General features: G+C 38.2%; 1 protein-coding gene across 1 annotated transcript in view; it reads right to left on the bottom strand.

The window, feature by feature from the left end:
• Positions 1–1,735: 1,735 nt before the first annotated feature.
• KLHL20 (kelch like family member 20) overlaps positions 1,736–24,797 on the bottom strand; it is a 66,652-nt gene continuing 43,590 nt past the window's right edge. The window contains exons 7-12 of the mRNA XM_080823812.1: positions 19,962–20,145; positions 17,886–18,029; positions 8,587–8,720; positions 7,421–7,629; positions 5,607–5,713; positions 1,736–3,320 (exon numbers count right to left, since the gene is read on the bottom strand). Of these exons, the coding sequence (XP_080679938.1) occupies positions 3,236–3,320; positions 5,607–5,713; positions 7,421–7,629; positions 8,587–8,720; positions 17,886–18,029; positions 19,962–20,145 (863 nt within the window). The 3' untranslated portion in view covers positions 1,736–3,235. The remainder of the gene's footprint in view (positions 3,321–5,606; positions 5,714–7,420; positions 7,630–8,586; positions 8,721–17,885; positions 18,030–19,961; positions 20,146–24,797) is intronic.

The raw sequence follows: 24,797 nt of genomic DNA, 5'->3' as shown, positions 1-24,797 counted from the left end.
TCCTAAGTATTTATTTCATGCTATTGAGAATGGCAAAAAAATTTTTTTCAAAATAAGTGAAAATTATTTTGGATAGGTCAGTAGCCAGGGAGTTTCAAAGTAGAGCTCCATGTCCATCCTTACTCGATAATGACAGTAAGATAATTTTATGTGTTTTCTGTTTTTGAAGAGAACACCTTTTAAAAATATGCTTACACTTTTACACATTTGGAATTGCTTCCTTAATTTCATTTTTGGATTGTCGTGAGTATATATTGCTCTTCTATCCTGTGATCTTGCTGAACTTGTTTATTCTAGTAATTTTTTCAGTGAATTCCTTAGGATTTTCTGTATGCAAGACTAAATGTCATTTGTGAATAAAAAGTTTTAGATAATTTCAATCTGGATGCCTTTTATTTCTTTTCCTTGCCGAACTGCCTTGGCTAGAATTTCCACCACAATGGCAGATAGAAGTGGTGAGAATGTAGTTTTATATTGTTCCTGATCTTAGTGTATATTTCACTGTTAAATATGATGTTAGCTGTAGGTTTCTCATACATGCCCTTTATCAGGTTAAAGCAGTTCTCTTCCTAATTTGTTGATGGTTTTTATTATGCATCCGTGTTGGATCTTATCAAATTATTTTCCTGCACTATTGAGGTAATTCATTTTTTTTTTTACTTAAAGCTACACATTTCACTTCCAGTTTCCAGTTCCTCATAGGAGGATAGTCACTGTGTCCTAACAAATAAAAAGTTGAAGAGATGGAAAAATCAACAACTCTTCTTGGATCCATAAGGGGAGGACATAGGGTAAAGTGCTGTCCCCTACATTGGAGAGTAGTATAAAGAACAATGAATGGATTTGGAATTGGGATGTGGATATGAGGTTCAGTTTCTAACATGTCCTTCTAAACTTTCTAGGCTTCAATTTACTAATTTATAAAATGAAGTGGACTGCCAACCCAACCCAATTCTGAGCTCACTTCAGTTGTGGAAATCACTAGGCAAATGTTCTTTTACAGCAGTGACACTATATAATAGGTACATTTTCTCAATAATAAAACTGGACCAACTTTCAGTGGAGGAAAAAAATAACCCTTTAGGCTCCAGTGAACACTTTGGTCAGTATTGTAGTTCCTGGGTCTCTATTGAGCCACTGCCATGTGAATTGCTCCTATAAAATACATGCAATAGTAGAATCTTGGGAAGTAAGTGGGTTTTATCTTGAAGACTGACTTAATGATGCAGCACTCTAAGGATCTCATGAAGTGCTTGTATTTTTTTTATGTTACATACCAGATTTACTTGAAGTCTGTTAGTACATTTAATTCTAGGCCATGTTTCAAGTGGGGGTGGAGTGGCAGTGTGGTACAGAAAGAGAAATGGAGTGGGAGTTGGGGGAGCTGATTTTTAATGTTGGTCCTATCACTGACTATATTTACTCTTAGGAAGGACATCTTTGGTTTTCAGGCTTAGAGCAGAGAAATAGATGGGTTTGGACCAGATGATTGTTAAGAGTCCTTCTAGCTCAAAATTGTATGGTTCTAAGTCTACATTAGAAAATAAGTTTAGAGGTTAGGTTATATAATACTGTTATATAAAATATGTAAGTTCATAATTCCAGCTGGTAGTCCCTTTATTCCTTCAGGTTGAAAGTACCTGCAACTTTACATAAAGGACACATAAATGGTATAGAAACTAAACAGCAAAGACACAAACACCAAAAAACATCAGCCCCCAATTTTTTTATGGTAAGTACTACCTTTATTTAAAAAAGTTATACATGCTAGAAAAAAGCATAAATGATACATGTAAACAATTGTTTACCAAATACTTTTTTTCCTTGTAAAGGTGCAAATGATCTTTAAATGTAAACACAAAAGTTGCCAAACATTTTTGTAGTAGGGGGAGGGAGAAGGAGAAGGTTATTCCTTTTGGTTGTGGTTAAAGTCTTATTCAAAGATCTTCCTGCAAAATACATTGAAAAAAAATTGGTCTATGAACACAATGACAAAACTTTGACCACTGAAATTTGTATCATTTTTTTCCTTAAAAATTTTAACTTTTCACCAGAAAGTGCAATTTGAAAGTAGTAACAGTGGCTTTACAGATGAGGATGATATATAGTTTGTATAAAAGAACCAAGATTTTATTAATAAAATGCCTCAATTTCACACTCATTAGCGTGTATTATTACATGAACTGAAGAATTCATTCCCTTGGAGGCTGTGATTACAGGTAAGCCTCAGCTTCAGCAGGCCTGAGCGTCAAGTGTAAATTGCATAACAGTATTCACTGCTGGGGAGAGGATATTTCTCCCTGCTGGTCCTTAGTAGCAATAAGGAAACAAGAAGGAAAGTTGTTTCAGTCAGTAATATTTTTGAGCAAAAACTTTTGCAGAGTAGCACATGATTCTATTGGAGGATTCTCAAGACAGCATATAAGAAGGGTATACTGTTTCAATAGAGGCACTGAGCAGAGCTCTAGAGCTAGCAGAAGTTCTATGAAAATATTATGAAAAAAGAGTAAATACAGTGGAAAACAAGTTCATATGGAAGGAAACAAGATGCAAACTTGCACTGATGAAAACTTTAGTGTCTGAGTCCTGCTTTTATCTACTTACTATTCCTTTTGAATTGTACTATTTAAATTGAGTGTTTCCTTTTTTTTTTTTTTTGTTTTGTTTTGTTTTGTAGATTTTCAAGTCTTCTGGTGCTTAGTGTAAGCATGATGGCTAAACAATGCCCTTGGCATACCTATATTTGTCACTGGTAGTCGTTGTAAGTCGCAGAGTCATGTGGATGGAGTGCCTGGAAAGAACCAGATCATGTAGAGCCCTTCTCCCTTTATTAGTATTTTCAAAATTAATATCTTAAAAATAAACTTTCACTGCTTGGAATTTTTATCTTTTTTTTCTTTTCCTTTTTTTTCTTTTTTTTTTTGTCCTTTTTTAGTGGGAGGAAGGCTAAATCCAAAGCAAAACAAAACGAAACAATGACAAAAAACCCAACAACAAAAAACCCATGATAAATTAAAACCAAAAATAAATATTCTGCACAGAGTTGAGAATTTTTGTGCAAAGATGGCATCTTGCAGTTGAAGTACTTTCATTGTATTTGTATTTCCATATGTTGAGGCACCGGCAACGAATAAAATTTGTTCTAATGTTTTCTTGAGCTATACAAAGCTCCAAAGTTAAAAGTCAGAGCTCTCCAGAATACAGAGTAGCATGTACACGACTGTCTTCTAGATGTTCACCATATATGGGATTCACAATGTGTCATTTTAATAACTCCTACACCACCCCCTAGCCGACGGTAATTCATCCCGCCATATAACCTGCAAAGAAAGAAAATCAGATTTCAAAGTGGAAAAAGCAGTTTCTTCTGTAACTTAGATGTTAATAAAACACATGTTTTTTATCATAACTAATATTTTTAGATTCATACATCTCTTCCAAAGATTAGGACCTGGAATTGAGCACTGGCAAGTAACAGAATTATGTCAGACATTGGGTGAAAACGTCTCGTTTCTAGGATACTGTTTTAAGAATAAAAGAGCATTGTATCCACATTTTGCATAATGATCTTACACCTTTACACCCTAAACTGACTTTTAACAATTACATAGAATCATATCCTACATTTTTGTCTAGTTTTGACCACGGCTATCTTATTTTCCTACTCACATTTCCCTCAGCCTAAACACTGATAACTTATTTTTATCCTTAAATATCTTATATGTATTCTTACAAGCCAACCTGGCTATGAGTAAATAAAGTCAGCCATCTAGGTTTTTTTTTTTCTGTCTGTAGATTTTATATATTTATTTGACAGAGAGACACAGAGCACAAACAGGAAGAAGCAGAGGGAGAGGGAGAAGCAGGCTTCCCGTAAGCAGGGAGCCTGATTCGGAGCTTGATCCCAGGACCTGAAATCATTCATGACCTGAGCCAAAGGCAGACACTTAACTGAGCCACGCAGGCGCCCCTAGCATTTAATTTTTGACTTGTGAACAAGATCATCTCCAAAGTTAAAGATTTACATGGAAAAGAATATTAGAGCCTCTGTCAGCTGTAAGGTTAAACTGGTTTTAAGTTTGGGATATGTAACTACAAAAATTGAGATCGTAATTCTCAACAGATGATCCTTAAGAATTTCATAAATATTACTCGGTCACATATTACTAATTCTATTTAGTGACAGCTACAGAGAAATAGGTCCTTATGTAGGATCATAGTGATTAAGTAGCAAAAGTAAATCTGGCAATCTTCCCAAAGATGTAAACACTGAAAGCTGAATATGCGAGAAAATATGCCACAAGAGGGAGGCTCCTCTTCAGGAAAACCTCCCATTATCTCTCTCTCCCTCACCTCTACTAGGTTTTGCTAAAATGTTACCTTTGCAGTCAGGCCTTCCTAGGCCACATTTTAAAAGAAACTCATCCCTGGACAGCCCCACTCCCTTGGCTCTTCCCCATAGTGGTTCTACCCCCTGACACGGGACTGTTAGTCTCCTTACTAGAACTTCAGAGCCAGGAGAGCAGGGAATTTTGTTTTTGTTCACTGTTGTATCCCTGATGTCTAGGACACTCAGTACACCTTTACTTCACAAGGTTGTGAAAATGTGAGGTAGTAGAAGCCAAAAGTGTACGATGTCTGACTTGTAGTCTGACTTTTTAGTATTGTGGTCAAGTCATACGGAGCCATGAGAGTAAGGCAGAAGAATCCAAAGAATGTTATTTAAACATCTGTAAAAGTGTGGCTTTCCCAGATACGAAGACTGTACTTTTTAAAATATTTTATTTATTTATTTGAGAGAGAGCATGCGTGGGTGGAAGGGGGATGGGCAGAAGCAGAGGGAGAAACAGGCTCCCAGCTGAACGCAGAGCCTGAGGAGGGGCTCAGTCCCAGGACCCCGAGATCATGACCTGAGCCGGAGGCAGATGCTTAATCAACTGAGCTACCCAGGTGCCCCGAAATAAGCTATTTAAGAAAAAAGTAAGGGGTGCCTGGGTTGCTCAGTTGGTTAAGCATCTGCCTTCAGCTCAGGTCATGATCCCGGGATAGAGCCCTACATCAGGCTCCCTGCTCAGCGGGGAGTCTGCTACTCCCTCTGCCCCTGACTCCCCTCATGTTCTCTCTCTCTCTCGCTCAGTCCTTCTGTTTCTCTCTCAAATAAATAAAATCTTCAAAAAATAAAAATAAAGTAACTGTAGTTTGTTTTTTCCTGGGCATAAAGCTGCCCAGAAAAACACCAAAAAAATTGTGACAGATTAGAAGCAAGAGATCTAAGTTCTATCACTAACTTGCTTCGTTTTATTTCTCAGTGCCTTACTTACCTCAGCGGAACATGATGGGGCTAGAGAGGAAATTATTTTGTTTCTGTGTTTTCCATCTCCACTATAAAACTGAACAGTTACCAAAGGGAAGAGGTAAAATGTCAGCCACTTCAGAGCAATGAAGTCACAATAAGCCATCAAATATGGGTAACTTGGAGCTCTCTCATGAGCTATAAGAGCGCTTCTCAATGTACAGACTATCCCCATTTTGATGGTCATGCGGACCTTATGCCCATGATTTTCAACTCAGCACTGAGGTGTTCTGCAGTGTAGCTTAAAGATTACCTCCATGTATTGGCATCAGGATCAAACACTTCGATGGTCTTCAAGTATGTGGTGCCATCGAAGCCTCCTACAGCCATGAGCTGTCCATTCACTACGGCCAGGCCAACCTACAGGACCAAAACACAGCGGCTGCTGAAGATGCCAGAGAAATCACTGGGAAAATCTGGACTAGTTTCTAGATAAATCTTCGTAACAAAAGGTAATTCTTTATGACCTGCATTCTGGTTTACTTGGACACAGAGAAAAAAGTAATGACAAAAATCTGTGACATCGTGGGAACAATAAAATTATATATACAATTAGAATATTTTTACAGTCAAAAACATAAATTTCTTAAATTTTTGGAAAAGCATCACTGGGAATGGGCAAGAACTTCCAAACTGCTCTCACTTCTTTTGGTATTTGCCTATTCTAACCCACTATCTAAACTGCCACTAAAATTCTGTTTAAATTACAGATCTAACCATGCTGTCACTCTCCTCTAAAAACTTTCTAGGCCTCCCTACTGCCCTCCAGAAATCCACACTAGCCCACGTTTTAGCCTCACTGCCTTAGGTACCCACCACTGCAAGAATACTGATTCAACAGCTAGTCCCAGAAAGACGTTTTTCATGCCTCCATACTTTGTACATGTAGTTCCCTGGCTGGTGTCTTCTTTCCTTCTTCTGGAAAATCTTATTTTTCTTTCATGGCCTAGCCTACATGAGACTTTCTCTGGTAAGTCTCTTCACTGCCCCCGAACAGAATAAGCATAATCTCCCACGCTCTCTTATAATGCACTTGCACTGACTATGAGGTTTTTTTATTTTATTTTTTTTAAACGGTTAGCTGTAAACATTTCCATTTCCTTCACTAACTTGGGAGCTCCCTGTGGGGTTGTAGTTACTTTTTTCTTTCCTAGCACAGAGTAAGCACTTAATAAATATTTGCTAAATATATATAAATATATATTTGTATATATAAATAAATATTTGCCAAATTTACCAAATATTTGCCAAATATTTGCCAGAAAAACATTTGCCAAATGTAGAAGCTGTTAATCACCAGTAATAAAGAGAGCCGCAGATGTGGGAATGTTTTGACTCGCTGATGCCTACCAGTGATAGTCCCCGATTTGCACAAACCAGAATTTACTCCCTTTTCTCCTCAGATTATGGAGTCTTAGCTGCTGCTATGTTCTCCCACCTGTTGTCCTACATCAATGCACTCCTGACACAATCAGTGGTTTATGGGTTACATTTCACTCTGAACCAAACATCCTAGGATGGATGAATGCTGAACTCTCCCTGGAAGTCTCTTGGAGTCGCACGTCATCCATGGTCTAGAACATGACACAGGTCACCCTGACCAGGTCTAGACCACAGATGGGACAGATTCCAATCAGTCTGTGGAGACTGGTGGTGGGACCAGATGTGTTTCTGCCTAAACATCTGTTTTGGTGTGCCAACTACTTACATATTACCTGGGAACATTTGTTAGGAATATTTAGCTGTAATCAAGAGGGATGAATATAGGTGAAGTCAGATAAGGTAGTGGATAAGATAGGGTAAGGTCTTTCCGGAAAACAATCGATGAAAGATAAATCACAAAAAATAATTCTATTATTAAGGATATGATTGACTATAAGATATTTAACTACTTGAGATAACAGCAATTAGGAGAAATTAATTTTTTTCCAGGATGAAAGAAAGTAGCAGGGGTTGTTTTGCCTCAACAGTGCACCTCCTTCCTGCACCAGTATTTTATAGATCGGAGCTCTCCTGCACAGCCCTGTCTTGGTGCTTTTTTCCAGTTTTCAGCAGGTAGGCACTTACTCCACTGCGGCGGGATGTCATAGCCACCACCGGAGACCACTGGTTAGTTCTGGGGTTGTATCTCTCCGCGCTGCTAAGCTCTGTAGTGTCATCTCTACCTCCTACGGCATAGATCATGTCCTGATACACCGCACAGCCTAGGTGTTTCCTCCGCGTCCCCATAGGAGCTATGGTGTGCCATCTGTTTTCCTGAGGATTGTAGCGCTCCACTGCAGGGGGAGAAAAAAGCCCAGCAAGTGACCATTCAACCATTTCTTCTCACCTCTAGTTTTCCTCATAGCCATTAAAACTTTGTGATAATACATATTTTTAATACAGTCTGATTTTTGCTTCTGGAAAGGACTTGTGTACCTTTGGACAAAACTATTATAATCTCATCAGGGACTACTGGTTTCGTTTGCATAAGGGATGGCGGAAAGGGTGTGTGTTGGAGTCAAGGTACCTTAGTTCTAGTTCTGACTACATGACTCATGGCCTCACCTGATCTTCAAATGAGGGGATTAGACTACAGGAACTGTAGGCACCATTCCATACTAGTAACTGATTGTCATAATCAGATACTGTATTCCCTTTGCCTGTATTCCTATTGTATTCTAAGCAGAAGACAAGATATGTGACTACGAATCTGATGTGAGTGCCACACTAATATCCTTAGGTAAAAATATCCATCATCTCTCAACAGAAAGGACTAACACATAAACCAGCTTATAGCTATAACTTTTTATTTATTCTTACATTACAATATAGGTTTTGTCTTTTTCTTGGTTTTGGTTTTTTAAAGGAGAGCTGGTTGGGGGTGAGGCAGAGAAATAATCATATTAGGAAAATAGTTCTTTGATTCGTTATAAATTCCTAGAAGTTTATAAAGAGAAGGGAGAAAGAAGTATTCTGGGAATACGCTGGAAGAATATGGCTGCAGAAGGAGCTGAGGAAGAGCTGGGAGTTGTACTCTCCCCTAAGGGGAAAACAATTTTCAATTATTTAGATTATTATAAATAATCATATCATTCACATAAATATGATTATACATATCATTTTAATTTTACAATTTATATTTACAATTTAAGATTACAGGATAATGTGGCTTTTTATACTTTTCTGTAGGGGGAGTCTCTTGAGGCATGTGCTGCACTGGGGGAACGGGACTGACGTTGGAAGGGACTAACCTGTGTTGAGTGGAGATGTCCCATCAGAGCCACCCACAGCGTATAAGAACCCTCCTAACACAGCCACGGCCACGCCTAGTCTTCTGGTGCTCATGGAAGCCACTCGAGTCCATTTATTTTCCTTTGGATCATACCTGCAGTGAGGGAGAAACCGAAGACTGCATGCCTGTTTTTCTGAAGTGAGGCCTTTTTCGTAAGGTGTGAAATCACGCTAAAAAGACATGTTGGCTACACACACCTGCGATGGTCAAAATGCATAATGAGAATCTAACAGATTTTACTTAGTTACTAGGGAAAAAAGTCTTAGAATTTGTGCCTGTGTCAGTTACTAAGTTGCTTTCTACACTCTTGACTTGTGGTACGGGGGCCGGAACTCTGAAAACAACATTTCTCCTTTGCCAAGCTGGCTCTCTGTCAGATTCTGCCGAGAGGAAGGACGAGCCGCTGGATGTCTCTGGGAGGAGAAGGGACAGACTCCTTTCTGTTTGCTTGCCAATCCTGTTACTGTTGCCTCGGCCATGGCCCTTGAACTCTGACTGAACCAGCTACTTTTGAGTCTCCAGCCTTTTCCTGGCACTTCCCAAACTAGCCTGGTGCTTCTTGGAGGCAGCCGCCTCTGCCGCGCTCCTGAGGTGAGAGCACCCGCGTTCTAATCACCCCCAAACTCCGTGACTTCGGGTAATTTTACTACCTTTCCTGTCTCAGGTGTCAGGAATTTGGGAAGGGCCTCACATGGAAGTTCTGGCTCGGTGTCTCACGTGGTTGCTGTCAAACTGTGGCTGGGGCTGGAGGAGCAGAGCGCTAAAGCAGCGGGCGGCTGGCTGGCCGTGCCTCCAGGTAGCCTCACGATCTGTCTGGGTAGACCTCCCAGCACAGCAACCTCAGACTGCTCAAGGCTTCCCAGGCGCCCCGGGAGATCCAAGTAAAAGATGCATCTTTTATGACCCAGCTTCAAAAGTCACACACACAGTGCCACCTTGGCCGCTGTCGTAAGGCAGCCCAGAACCAAGAGGCAAAAACGGAAATCCTACCTTTCGATCAGAAGAGTGTCCAAATGATACAGAGCATGTGAAATGACAGGTGCTGTTATCATCTTTGGAAAATAAAATATTCCACAATCAGCCAGGAAGAGAAGCCTTCATGGAGGCATGTCACAGTTCAAGCTCCGTGGCATCTCTCCTCTAGGCTACTAGGCTCCCATAACTCTCCTCTCTCTCCTCTCTCTCCTTTGTTTTCCCAGATCTGGGTTCCTACAGTTAATTCAGTGTCCTCTGTTTGTTTTTTTCAGCCTTTCTAGATCTGCTAGCCAGTTTTTGAATATTAAATTCTCTCTACCAAAATAACTGGTATGGCTTCTGTTTTCTTTATTGAGTCCTGATTGATAAATTACTAGTGTTCAGAAATATGACAAAAATCACTTGGAATAGTGCTGGCATTTTATTGCGTGGGTGGTAAATTCTGTTAGTCTATCAAGTACTGTTAGCAAACTCTATCACTACTGCAGGAAATACACAACAAATGATACTGGAAATAGACCTCGCTCTTAAGAAGCAAGTGAGGGAGATGGAGCACATTTTAAGGAAAAACCTCCAAACAGATTCTGCGAATGTAGTCACTAATACAGATGAATGCAGCAGAAATATAAATCCTGGAGAACAGAGGTCCTGGAGAATGGAGGTCCTGGAAAAGGGTTGTGGTTAAGTCAGTGATGGTCTCCTGAGGTTCATGCACTTTTCTTTTTTTAAGGATTTTACTTATTTATTTGAGAGAGAGAGAGAGCAAACGAGCAAGGGTAAGGGGAGAGGCAGAGGAAGAAGGAGAAGCAGACTCTCCGCTGAGCAGGGAGCCCGATGTGGGGCTCAATCCCAGGACCCGGATATCATGACCTGAGCTGAAGACGCTGAATGACTGAGCCACCCAGGTGCCCCAGTTCATGCACTTTGAATAAAAGTTTATCTTTCAACCCTTTTGGAAAATTCTCAGTGGAAAATTCTATCTGCAAACACTGCTTCTGGTCTTATCTCACTCTCCTTTCCTTCTGGGACTCCAATTACATGTATGTTGTACTGCTTGTGTGTCCCATGAGTCTCTTACAGCCTGTTCTTTCCATTCTGTTTTCTCTGTTCTTCCTCTGTTTGGATGGTTTCTATTAATCTGTCTTTGAGTTCATTAACTCGGTCTTCTGTTGTGTCTGGTCTACTTTTACTGTGTCTAGTTAATCTCGTTTCAATGAGTTCTTAATTTTAGATATATTTTTCAGTTGTAAAATGCACATCTTATTCTTAGATTCCAATTCTATATTAAAATTTTCTAATCTTTTATCCATTTTTAATCTTTCCCCCTATTTTATTTAATGTATTCATTATGCTTCTTTTAAAGTTTTTTTTCTGTTAACTCTGTGGATCATTTATTTTTATTAAAAAAAAAAAGGTTTATTTATTTGAGAGAGAGGGAGTGAACATATGTAAGTAGGGAGAGGGGCAGAGGGAGAGGCAAAGGGGAAAAGTCTCAAGCCAACTCCTTTCTGAGCATGGAGCCCTACGCAGGGCTCGATCTCACCACCCTGAGACCATGACCAGGGCTGAAATTTACTGAATCATTTACCGAATGAGCCACCAGGTGCCCTTAAACGTAGGTAAGTCTGCTTCTATTATCTATTTTTTCTCTCAGCTACTGGCCATATTTTTCTTTCTGCACACATTTAGTAATTTTTTATTTTAGCTGGACATTTTTATAATGGGATGGAATTCTAGAAATTGAAGTTGATATTATCCCCTCATTCCGCACCGCCCCTGCACCCACCCCTCCCGGCCACCAGCGGTGGATCCACTCTCTCCTGTATTAGGCAGGGAGGATGAAATATTGATCACCCCAGTTCAATCAGGAATTGAGTTTTGTTAGACTCAGTCCACCTCAATTTTCAAATGTCTCAAGGATGAAAGCTATCCTGTATTTGTCACAGCGCCCCCCCCCCCAGCAGGACTTTATCTTTAAGCACTTCAGGTTGCATGAAATTTCACTCACCCTAGTACCCCAGTCTCCTGAGCTACCCCAGCACTCAGCAACCAGCTCATGGAGAAAAACAGCAGTATGTTTGGAACTGTTCTAGATTCCAATCTGTCATGCCAATCTGCACGACTATTAAAAGTTCTACTGTTTTACTCTCCTCCAGGTGAATCCCTTTCAATATTTCAAGTCCAATATTCAATGCTTCAGACTTGGCAAATATCCCCAGGGAATAAAACAGCTGATGATCTCAGCTCACATAAATGGGCTCTCTCTTCAATGGAATTTTAGTTCATCTCATTCTTGTTACTTCCACATGTCTCTGATGTTTTAAAAAATATATTTGTACTCTCACTTTTTCCTACTTGTTCCAGTGGGAGTGATGGCTGGCACTACTTACTGCATGCTACTTGGAAGCATAAGTCTCTGCATAATTTTTAATTATAAAATAAAACATTGATTCAGAAAGCCACACAAATGTGCAGTTTAATGAGTTATTACAAGGAAAGCCCATCACCCAGGCCAAGAAAAATAACTTTGCCTGCCACACTGGAAGCCTTCCCATGTGTCTCTTTCCAAACTCAATGCCTTCTTCCCCAAAGGATAACCATTATCCTGATTTTTACAGTAATTGTCTCCTTGAGTTTCTTTATAGTTTTTCCTACCCAAGTGTGCATCCCTTATTTTTGTTCGTTATAATTTTTTAAAGTCTCTTTTTATCTATAGATTTTTCCCTCCATTTCCCATTTCTACCCACCCCCACCCAACTCCAATTCATCTTTTAGAACCTGGGGCATTTGACCTGCAATTTCCCCCACAACATGGATTTGACTGGCTAGACACTCATAGTGCAGTTGCACACACTGGCTTGTCCTCTGTATGTTCCACAAATTGGCAGCTGGATCCAGAAGTCTGATCAGACCACATTTGGTCCCTTTGGCAAAACTACAGAAGGTGATATGTTAGCAGCTGCTAATTATTAATGCTTAGGCCCATTTATTTACTGAGTGTTACAAAATGGTTATATCCAATCATTTCTTTTCTTTTTTTGGAATATTTTTATAAAGAAACAATCCTCGGGGTACCCGGATGGCTCATTTGGTTGAGCGGCTGGCTCATTTGGTTGAGCGGCTGGCTCTTGATTTTGGCTCAGGTCATAACCTCAGGGTCCTGGAAGCAAGCCCTGCATCGGGCTCTGTGCTTAGTGGGGAGTCTGATTTAGGATTCTCTCTCTCCCTCTGCACCCCTCCCCTCATACTCTCTCTCTTTAAATAAATAAATATATCTTTAAAAAAAAAAAGAAACAATCCTTTTATCAACTGTTTTGTACCCAATTCATATGTGATATAGTTTATACAAGAAAGGTTGGGAATATGCATGCTTCTTTCACTTTATTTACTAGTACTCAAGATGATAAATTCATTCCCTGTGATCTTCTGAAGGCAACTAAATAGGGTTTTTATTTTTTAAACATCAACAGGAACTCATAGATTTAAGTATATTTATTGGATTTTAATCAGTCACAATTATTATCTCTTTTAAAGTTAAAATTGTCCCATCTTGGGCGCCTCGGTGGCTCAGTGGGTTAAGCCTCTGCCTTCGGCTCAAGTCATGATCTCAGGGTCCTGGGATTGCTCCCCTTTCTCTCTGCCTGCCTCTCTGCCTACTTGGGATCGCTCTCTCTTCAAATAAATAAATAAAATCTTTAAAAAACAAAACAAAACAAAAACTATCCCATCTTTGGTCAAGTGGGAACAACTTACAAGTTTTCTCTTGAGTCTTCTAGACATCTCCCAGTCTTTGATAGGTTGCTTGTTATCTGGTATGACAAGCTAGCCCAGGCTTATTGGTACATTTCCTGTCCTAAATCTGGAATCAGACATTTCTCCAAGAATCCCTTATTTCTTTTAGGGAAATGGAACTTCAAAACACAATCTAGGAACAGAGCTGTTCACTGCCACTAGTTGGTCATTATTTCCAGGCCTCTTTGGTTGACAGAGCTAGAATATAATTTTATTTTTAATGAAGAACTTAATTCAAATTGAAATTCAGGACTATAGGTTCTTTTACTTAACTTCTTCTATTTTACATTCATATTCTCCCATAGTAAGAACCCTAGTTTTCAAGAACACAGGAGATGACAGAATTATAATAACCTATACCCATTTCCTTTATCCCACATTATATCTTAGATTAGCAATACTATCACTTCAATATCCCTGAGAACAATTAAAATTCTTTTTGCATATCTCTTCCCTTTCTCCACCCACTTTTGAAAATATTTATACCACATCTGCACAGACTGAGCATGAAGCCAGTGCATACGACTCTCTCTTTTAACTCTGTTTACTCAGAGTTCTCCAATTTCCTATGTTTCCTGCTCACCCACCATCAATGTCTCTAGTAATTTTGTCTGAAGCTTGTTCCGTGGTAGATTACTCAGTAAGGACTCACGGAAACAGTATTGCGATTTCTTACATGGTAACGGTTTGTCTGCGCCCTTCATACTTCAAAGTCATTTTCTCTAGGTATAAAATCCTTAGCTTACATTTTCTTTGAATATCTTAAATGTTATTCCATATTCTTCTAGCATAAAATATTGCTTTCAAAAAGTATGATAGTAATCTAAATCTTTTTTCCTATATAATAAATAACATGTACTTTTTTGTTGATTGACTAAAGAATTTGGTTCCTTTTTCTTCAAGGTCCAGTAATTTTATTGGAATATATCTTGGTGTTGACTGTTTTGGGTCAGTATTCAGAGAATACAGTATACTCTCTCAATAAACAATTTCAATTTTTTTATTAGAACAGGAAAATAATTTTGAATTATAGTTATTAGCATTTGTTTTATTCCCTTGCTTTGGTTTGGTTCCTCAAGGACTCCTATTATCTGTATATTGGATTTTTACCTATCGTCAATACTTGTTGCTATCTCACATATCCTTTTTACTTCTTTTTTATATTTTTGACTTTAAAACATTTCCTCTTTCACCTTCTATTTGTCTTCCAGTATTATCTGTTTTGTTTACTTGTTCTAGTTTAATCTTCATTCTGAAGTGATTTTTCCTCTTATTTCTAATATTTTTCTGAGTTTTGTTATCTCATATCTGGGTTTTTCAAAAAATTTTTTTAAAGATTTCTATTTATTTATTTGACAGACAGAGAGAGATCACAAGTAGGCAGAGAGGCAGGCAGAGAGAGAGAGAGAGAGAGAGAGAGAGGAGGAAGCAGGCTCCCTGCCGAGCAGAGAACCGGATGCGGGGCTTGATCCCAGGACCTGAGCCGAAAGCAGAGGCTTAACCCACTGAGCCACCCAGGCGCCCCTGGGTTTTTCAAATTCTGACTTATGTAGTGTTTTCATGTCTTATATCACTTTCCTAATGTCTGTTAGTACATTGTGAAATAGTTGATTACTGTTTTGATCTGCTCTGTGGGTATGTCTTTCTGCTGTGCTTTCATTGTCTATAGACATGTTATTCTGCTGCTTATTCTCTCTTCATCTGTTAACTTTGTATTGGATCTAACCTTGGTACTCTGCTGTTGTTCATTTTTATATGAAACAAGTTTTCCTGAGGTAGTGGTTCATGGTAATTTTCTAACTTCATGGAACTCTTTCTAGTTTATTCATATAGTGTTAAAAAAAAAAAAAAAAGCATAGTGATTTGCCTCCTGAGATTTACTGGTTTTATTCACTGGTCCTTCTTTTTATCTTGGCCTTCTCTTCTCACTGTATATTAATCTTGTCTTGCTCATTTTTGATCCTGCACCAGAAGTGTGGGCCCTGTTCGGGAAGGTCATACTGTTGGTCAGTTTTGAGGGTTCCTAGGGACTAGATGGCTCTAGCCCAGCTGGTTCCCAGCTGCAGTGGCTTTGCACCACTCCTCTTTCTACCCTGGGGTATGTGGCAATGTCTACAGACTTTTGGTGTCACAACCAGCTGTGTGCTACTGGCAATTCGTGAGCCGAGGCCCAAAATGGCAGTAGTGCTGAGGTTGAGCATCCCTATTCTAAGTCCTTCAGATCTTATTATAGGTCCCTTGCACACTATACTGGGATTGAGCAAAACCCTTCTTTGTTTCAGCTGTTGGTCATAAATGTTCCCTTCATTCTTTCTAGTAAATATAAATTGCCTGCTTTGGGGTTCTTCTGTTCTTAGATCTGTCATAGTTCTGACTGCTTCTCTGTATTTTCTCCTGCGTAGACACTGGTATCATGCAGGTCTTGCGGCTTTCAGTACTTTGCCTTTGCCCATTCATATTTTGGTGTTTATGAAAATCCCCCCTCCCCTAGTTATATTTTCAATGTCCATAGGACTTGTTTTTCTTTAAGTTGTGGTAAAATTTACCAACGTAACCATTTTTAAATGTACAGTGCAGTAGTGTTAGGTACATTCACACTGTCATTGAACCAAGTTCCTTAACTTGTCCATAGGTTTTTAGCTTTGCTATCTATTGCTCTGTTCTTATGTGAGCATTTGGAGAGATTAAATAATTATGCTATTGTTGTTATCTTCCCAGAATCCTCTTGCATAGAGTTTTTTTTTTTTTAAAGATTTTATTTATTTACTTGACAGACAGAGATCACAAGTAGGCAGAGCAGTAGGCAGAGAGAGAGAGGAGGAAGCAGGCCCCCCGTGGAGCAGAGAACCTGATGCGGGGCTCGATCCCAGGACCCCAGGATCACGACCTGAGCCGAAGGCAGAGGCTTTAACCCACTAAGCCACCCAGGCACCCCTTGCATAGAGTTTTGAAAGTGGAGAAATAAGTTTCTTAACAGAAAAAAGAAGTAGCTTTCAAGAGTTACCTACAACTTTATCTCTATTTAAGACAGTTAAACACTTCAACTTATACATGGCAACCCAACTAGTAAATGGTATTTGAAAAATTCTGAAGAGTCATGAAGCATTTCTTTTTAGGAAGTAAAGATGAAATATGGAACATGGGGCACCTGGGTGGCTCAGTGGGTTAAAGCCTCTGCCTTCAGCTCAGGTCATGATCCCAGATCGAGCCCCGCATGGGGCTCTCTGCTCGGTGGGGAATCTGCTTTCCCCCCTCCCCCTCTCTGCCTGCCTCTCTGCCTGCTTGTGATCTCTGTCAAATAAATAAATAAAATCTTAAAAAAAAAAAAAAGAAATATGGAACACATGAGACTCCAAAATCTAATCTCTAGGACAGAATGACAAAAAAGTGATGGAGCAAGAAGTGAAGAATAGGATGTATTTCACTAAAATTTATTCCATAGCCAACCTAGATTTCCCTAAGTACACTTCAAGAATTAATGAGAATCCATATACAAAATACTTTGGGGTGTTTATAAGATGTGCTAAACAAAGTATTACTACTTTAATCATTTTTTTTTGGAGGAAGTCTGGGCAGTCATACATTGAGTACACTCCAAGTACTGGGGAAAAAAAAATCAGAGCAGATTTCAGAAGTGTTATGCTTTATATCCTATGTGGATTATAATTTAGAATATGATTCCAGCTCTTCAGTTAGGCTCCATCAGTATAACAAACAGTTTGAAAAATAAGGTTATATCTCTCATCTTCCTAGACCCTTAAGATCATCTGAAAACGTTCCCCGAAAGCCCATGGGATATCCACTGAATGGTGGATTCCCTGGTATCCTAAACTGTTTCTTTTAAAGAGCCCTTTACATTTATTTATTTAGTTAGTTAGTTAGTTAGTTAGTTTCAGAGGTAGAGTTTAGTGACGCATCAGTTGTATGTAACACCCAGTGCTCATTACATCAAGCCGCCTCCTTAATGCCCAACACTTCGTTACCTCATCCACCTCCTCAGTTCCCCTCCAGCAACCCTCAGTTTGTTTCCTAGAGTTAAAAGTCTCTTACAGATTGTCTCTCTCTCTGATTTCATCTTATTTTGCCCTCCCTTTCCCTATTAGTCTCTATTTTGTTTCTTAAATTCCACTTATGAATGAAATATTGAAATCATATAACTGTCTTTCTCTGATTGACTGATTTCACTTAGCATAATGCCCTCTAGTTCCATTTGCGCTGCTGCAAATGGTAAGATTTCATTTTTTGATAGCTGAGTAATATTCTATTGTATGTATATGTGTGTGTGTATCTATCTATCTATCTATATCACATCTTCTTTATCCATCCATCTGCCGGGGGACTTCTGAGCTCTTCCCATAGTTTGGCTATTGTGGACACTGCTGCTATAAACATTGGGGTGCAGGTACCCCTTCAGATCACTATGTTTACATCCTTTGGGTAAATACCCTTTATATTCTTTTAAAAAATTGAAAATGACTTAAAAAAAATCACCTCTCCACAATGTTGAGGCAGGACACGCCATCCTGGCCACCCACAGCATAGAGAAAGCCTCCGAGCACTGCCACACCAACACTTGTCCTGCAGGTGCTTGTAGGAGCCACATCACTACTCCATTGGTTGGTTTTGGGGTCATACCTGCAGAGAGCACAGTAAGAGCAGTGTGTATTTCACAAAGAAAGTCTGGCTATATTTACATATTCTCTATTCTTTCCTCTAAATATGGGCTGATTAATAACAAAAGCATATGAAAAGCTAATTTAGGTTTTATTTTTTAAACTTAATTTTTACTCATACAAATTATGTATGAGTAGATTTTCATCTACTCATGAGTAGATGAGTAACATTTTTCAGAATGTTATAGCTAAAGCTGAATTTTCCTTTGAGTTCCACTAATTTCTGGTCTCTTCCCATTGTGACTTGGTGTATGTCCTTCAAGACTTATCAGCAAAATAGTTTTATTTATTTATTTATTTTTTAAAAGATTTTATTTATTTATTTGACAGACAGAAATCACAAGCAGGCAGAGAGGCAGGTAGAGAGAGACGAGGAAGCAGGCTCCCTGCTGAGCAGAGAGCCCGACGCGGGGCTCGATCCCAGGACCCTGAGATCATGACCTGAGCTGAAGGCCGAGGCTTTAACCCATTGAGCCCCCCAGGCGCCCCAGTAAAATACTTTTAAATAGGTATATTTATATGTAAGTATGTTTTCTTTACATAAATAATACTGAAATAGGCATAGCTTTTTTACTCAACGTACTTCTGAGATCCATCTATGCAAGTAGATAATATTCTAGATTTTTTTTTAATTGTGCGTGCCATTACATATTCCTGTTGATGTATCCTTACATTGTGTCTGACATTTTGCTATTAAAAATAGTGATTGCCCTTGTATATTTTTCCCTGAGCAAATAGACAATGATAAGTAGAATCATGGGGCACAGAGTAGAGTCATTTTCAATTTAAAAAAATGCTGTCAAAAAAACTATCAAATTGCTCTTTGTGTAATTACATTAATTTTATTTGTTTCCAATTTAATTAACTTTTTCTTTTTTTCTATTTCTTTCTTTTCCTTCTATTTTCTTGGGTTTTGTTCTTTTTATGACCTCATAATTTAAAAGCATGATTTATTTTCTCATCTTTCTTATTTTCAAATGAATGCATATTAAGTTAAAATGCACTATAAATTTCCCTCTGAATACACCTCAGTTGCAGCCCACACATTTTGATATATTTGGGCTTAATTGTTATTAAGCTGTAAATATTTAATCATTTCCATTCTTTTTATTTTTATATTTTCAATTTTTTTAAAAGTAGGCTCTATGCCCAATGTGGGGCTTGAATTCACAACCCTGAGATCAAGAGTTGCATGGTCTACCAACTGAGCCACCGAGGCACCTCTAATTCAATTTATTTTTAAGTGTGCTTTTTTTCTTTTTAGCTTCTATGGAGCTGATCCCTGTTTTATTTTTCAGTCATACAATCTAGATCTTTCCGTGCTGCAGGATGTCACAGACATGTTAAGAATCACTGTAAATCAACACAGTTGAATGAAAAAGGGTATATGAAAGCAAGAAACTAGAACAATTATTGTAGGATTCCAATGTGCCAGGCATGGTGACAGATAAGGGAAAAGACATTTTAATAATGATAGCCAATCAGATAGGTACAAGTATGTTCAAAATACTTACGAAAAGGCAGAGGAATGAGTAACTAATTGTGTGGTGTCAGAGGCGGCTTTATATAGGAAATAATATTTGAGTCTTTAAGAGATATTCCAGGGAAGAAAGAACAGCATGCATATGGGTAGGCAAAGAGCAATAAAAGAGTTTAGTGTGTCCAAGGAACTACCGGCAATTTGGTGGATCTGGAGTAGCACTGGGGAACAGTGGTGTGGTCGGGGGAGACAGACTGCAAAAATAGGTCAGGTGGAGGTTACATTATGAAGGACTTATATGTCATGCTAAGGGGTCAAGGCTGCCAACTAGAGTCACAGATGTAACAGTAAAGCAGCAATCACATTTGTTTCCTAGTTAACATCTCAATTAAAAAAAATTCAAATTGACCTTACCTTTCAACACTATTGAGATAAGAAGATCCATCATGGCCTCCTACTGCATAAAGCAGGTCATCAAGAACACTGACCCCAACTCCACATCGCCTTTTGCTCATCGAAGCTACCATTCGCCATTCATTGGTCTGTGGATCGTATCGTTCAACACTAGAAATGGCATCTCCACTGCACCAGCCACCGACTGGGGAAGTAATAGAAGTGATCAGGAGAATACCTGTCCTAAAGCACAGAATGTATCACGCACTGCAAAACCAATTATCTCTAGAAGCAGGTCAAAACATAAGTTATGAGTTCTACTTATACTACTAGGGTTGTTATAACTTTAATTTTCTAAATAAGTTAGTATTAGGTCCATTTTACAGAGGAGGGCAAGGACACTAATTTAAATCAGACTGAGAAGTAATGTGGCATTTAACCGATCGAGCACTTTATTTAAGTAGGAAACTGGGGTCTGTTACCTCTACTAAGCAATATGATCTTGGGACTATCTTGTAAACTACCTTATTTGTAAAATAAGGAATAAAAACTAAAAGTAAAATAATATACACACAAAACTGCTTTCTAAAGAATAAAACACTACATAAATGTAATTGTTATTGGAAACCGAAAGAACTAAAACTGGATAAAAAATAACAAACATCGGTGATATGGTGAAAAGGGAATCCTCAGACACTGGCATGTATTCCTCTAATACTAGTGGAAATGCAAACTGGTACAGTCACTCTGGAAAAGAGTATGGAGGCTCCTCAAAAAACTGAAAATAGAACTACCATACAAGCCAGCAATCCCACTTCTGGATATTTATCCAAAGAAAATGAAAACACCAATTCAAATAGATACATGAACCCCAATGTTCAATGTGGCATTATTTACAATAGCAAGATATGAAAGCAACCTTAAGTATCTACTGATAAATGAATGGGTATGTATCACATATATACAACTGAAAATTACTCAGCCATAAAAAAGAAAGAAGGAAATCTTGCCATTTGCGACAATATAGTTGAATCTAGAGGGATCCATCTAAGTGAAATAAGTCAGACACAGAAAAACAAACAGAATACAACTTCACTTATGTGGAGTCTAAAAAATAAAACAAACAAACAAACAAAACAGAAATAAACTCAAAGATATAGGAAACAAACTGTTGGTTACCAGAGTGAGGAAGGTTTATGGAGGGGCTGAAATAGGTAAAGGGGATTAAGAGGTACAAACCTCCAATTTAAAATAAATTAGTCATTGGGTGTAGCAGAGGGAATATAGTCAATAAGACTGTAATACATTTGGTGGTGACACATGGTAACAAAGATTATTTTGTAATGCATAAAAATATGAAATCACTATGATGTATACCTGAAACTAACAAGATACTATATGGTAATTATACTTTTTTTAATTTTATTTTTTTAGTATTCCAAGATTCATTGTTTATGTACCACACCCAGTGCTCCATGCAATATGTGCCCTCCTTAATACCCACCACCAGGCTCACCTATCCCCACACTCCTCTTCCCTCCAAAACCCTCAGTTTGTTTCTCAGAGTCCACAGTCTCTCATGTTTCGTCTCCCCTTCTGATTTACCCCAGTTCACTTTTCCTTTCCTTCTCCTAATGTCCTCCATGTTATTTCTTATGCTCCACACGTAAGTGAAACCAGATGATAATTGACTTTCTCTGCTTGACTTATTTCACTCAGCATAATCTCTTCCAGTCCTGTCTATGTTCATACAAAAGTTGGGTATTCATCCTATCTAATGGAGGCGTAATATTCCATTGTATATATGGACCATATCTTTATCCATTCATTTGTTGAAGGGCATCTTGGCTCTTTCCACAGTTTGGCGATTATGGCCATCGGTGCTATGAACATTGAGGTACATATGGCCCTTCTTTTCACTACATCTATATCTTTGAGGTAAATACCCAGTCATGCAATTGCAGGGTCACGGAGTAGCTCTATTTTTAATTTCTTAAGGAATCTCCACACTGTTTTCCAAAGTGGCTGCACCAACTTGCATTCCCACCAACAGTGTAAGAGGGTCCCCCTTTCTCCATATCCTCTCCAACACTTGTTGTTTCTTGTCTTGTTAATTTTGGCCATTATAACTGTTGTAAGATGGTATCTCAATGTGGTTTTGATTTGAATCTCCCTGATGGCTAATAATGATGAACATTTCTTCATGTGTCTGTTAGCGATTTGTATGTCTTCTTTGGAGAAGTGTCTGTTCATGGTTTCTGCCCATTTTTTGATGTGATAATCTGTTTTTTGAGTGTTGAGTTTGAGGAGTTCTTTATAGATCTTGGATATCAGCCGATCAAAATTTCACTCGTGTTTTTCAAAGTGTTGGAACAAACAATCCTAAAATTTGTATGGAACCAGAGAAGACCCCAAATTGGTAAGGAAATGTTGAAAAAGAAAAACAAAACTGGGGGCATCACGTTGCCTGATTTCAAGCTTTACAACAAAGCTGTGGTCACCAAGACAGCATGGCAGTGGCACAAAAATAGACACATGGACCAGTGGAACAGAGAAGAGAGTCCAGATATGGACCCACAACTCTATGGTCAAATAATCCTTGACAAAGCAGGGAAAAATATATGGTGAAAAAAAGGCAGTCTCTTCAATAAATGGTGCTGGGAAAACTGGACAGCTATGCGTAGAAGAATGAAACGCGACCCATTCTCTTACACCATACACAAAGATAAACTTGAAATGGATAAAAGACCTCAATGTGAGGCAGGAATCTATAAAAATCCTGGAGGAGAACATAGGCATAACCACTCTGACATCGACCACAGCAACTTCTTTCAAGACATGTCTTCAAAGGCAAAGGAAACAAAAGTGAATATGAACTTTTGGGACTTCATCAAGATCAAAAGCTTCTGCACAGCAAAGGAAACAGTCAACCAAACAAAGAGGCAACCCACGGAGTGGGAGAAGATATTCACAAATAACACTATGTTAATTATACTTAAAAAAACTATAAATCAGAAGCTTAGGTTTGTTTTTATTCTAATAGGGGAAGGGACTTTTGACTTATCTACTCATGGTCTCTTAATAGGTCCTCTTGTGACTAAAAATAATACAAAAATTCTTATGATACACACTGCAAAATACTTTCTGTTTAATCTTCAATCTGTACTGAATTCTACATTATCCAACATGACATTTAAGGTCAGAAAACTTTTAGAAAAAACTACATTTTTCATAACCAGAATGACAGGTTAAAAACGAGTTCCACAGAGCTTCCTGGAGTACTACCTGAGTTCTACCTGAAAAAAAAAAAATGTAGTTATACCAGATATATTTGTTATTCTTTTAAATCATCTCTATTCCAATCCAAAATAAGAGCTATACTCTGGAGCTTAAGAAGTTAAGTAAGAATACCTTATTCTCAAAATATTTGATAAATAATGGTTTCTATAATGTTTCTAATCTTCTTCTAGATGGATGTGAAAACTCACTTCTGTATTTTAAATCTCAATGTGCTGTACACATTTTATTTTTTATGGTTTCATTTATAGATTTTATTTATTTATTTGACAGGGAGACAGTGAGAGAGGGAACACAAACAGGGCGAGGGGCATAAGGAGAAGCAGGCTCCCCACTGCGCAAGGAGACCAATGTGGGACTCGATCCCAGGACCCCGGGATCATGACCTGAGCTGAAGGCAGATGCTTAACAACGAAGCCACCCTGGTGCCCCTTATGGTTTCATTTAAATCAGAATATTCAAATAATACTAAATCACAGCAAGGTGGGGGATGGGTTAGATGTGGGATGGGTATTGAGGGCACTTATGATGAGCACTGAGTGTTGTTTGTAAGTGATGAATCACTGAATTCTACTCTAGAAACCAATATTGCACTTCATGTTAACTAATTTAAAAAAATACTAAATCATAGTAAGTTTGTGTATCTTAATTTGATTAAATTTTAATTCCATTCTATGATTTATGCCAGGAGTTTCAATATCAGAGAAAACATCTTAAAATCCAAAATAAAATTTGGCTGTAAATGTGAGGGTTATAAGCATTTAAGATGAATCAAATACCCTAACCACCAAACTTGGGCATAATTTTATAATGGGAGTCATTAAAACTATTTTTTTTGGATTATCTGGCTCTAAATCAAATTATTACCATTTCATAAATTGTGTTATTTGATACTAATGAAAAAATAGGCCTTTAGGAAAGAAAATTTAAATATTTCCTGTGACCTGAGGAAACAAGAAAAGGAAAGGATCAATTCCACTGTCGCAGGGCAACTTCACCTGCATTATGATTTCTGAGGCAATAAGTGATGATATAGCTGGGACAGAACTAGTTATTATAAGCTAAGTACAAGCTGTACTTGGCAAAATAAAGTGTATGAATGTCCTTGCCATGAGAAATCTCAATGTGAGTTAAGCAATGTACCTAAGAAAAAATACTGCTGAAAAATAAAGAAACATGTAGTTTTATTTAGGTGAGATGTTGACAATAAAAAGAATTACTTCAAAGACCGATTTGGTCAAAAAGCATTACCTTAAGGCAACTTTTAGAAAGTATTTGGAATGAGGATCACTGAACTGTGAAAACTTAAAAAAAAAACAAAACCCTAAACAAAACAGAAACACAAAATTATAAGTATCAAGAAGTCTAATGGAAAACAAGAGGACAGGCCAGAAGATAGTAAGAGAAGTAAAATGCTCCTGAGTAAAAAATTACTAAGATTATATCTTAGGTTTCCAGAGTTTATTTCCAAAGAGTGATGAAGAAAGGAAGGCTAAATTTTCTAAAGTTAAGTAAGAATTGGTAATTTGGCATTCTAAAGATAATGAAAACAAAATTGCA

This window comes from Martes martes (assembly GCF_963455335.1).
Source record: "Martes martes genome assembly, chromosome: 15".
In the NCBI taxonomy this organism is placed as follows: Eukaryota; Metazoa; Chordata; class Mammalia; order Carnivora; family Mustelidae; genus Martes; species Martes martes.
This window is presented reverse-complemented; position numbering and strand designations above follow the sequence as displayed.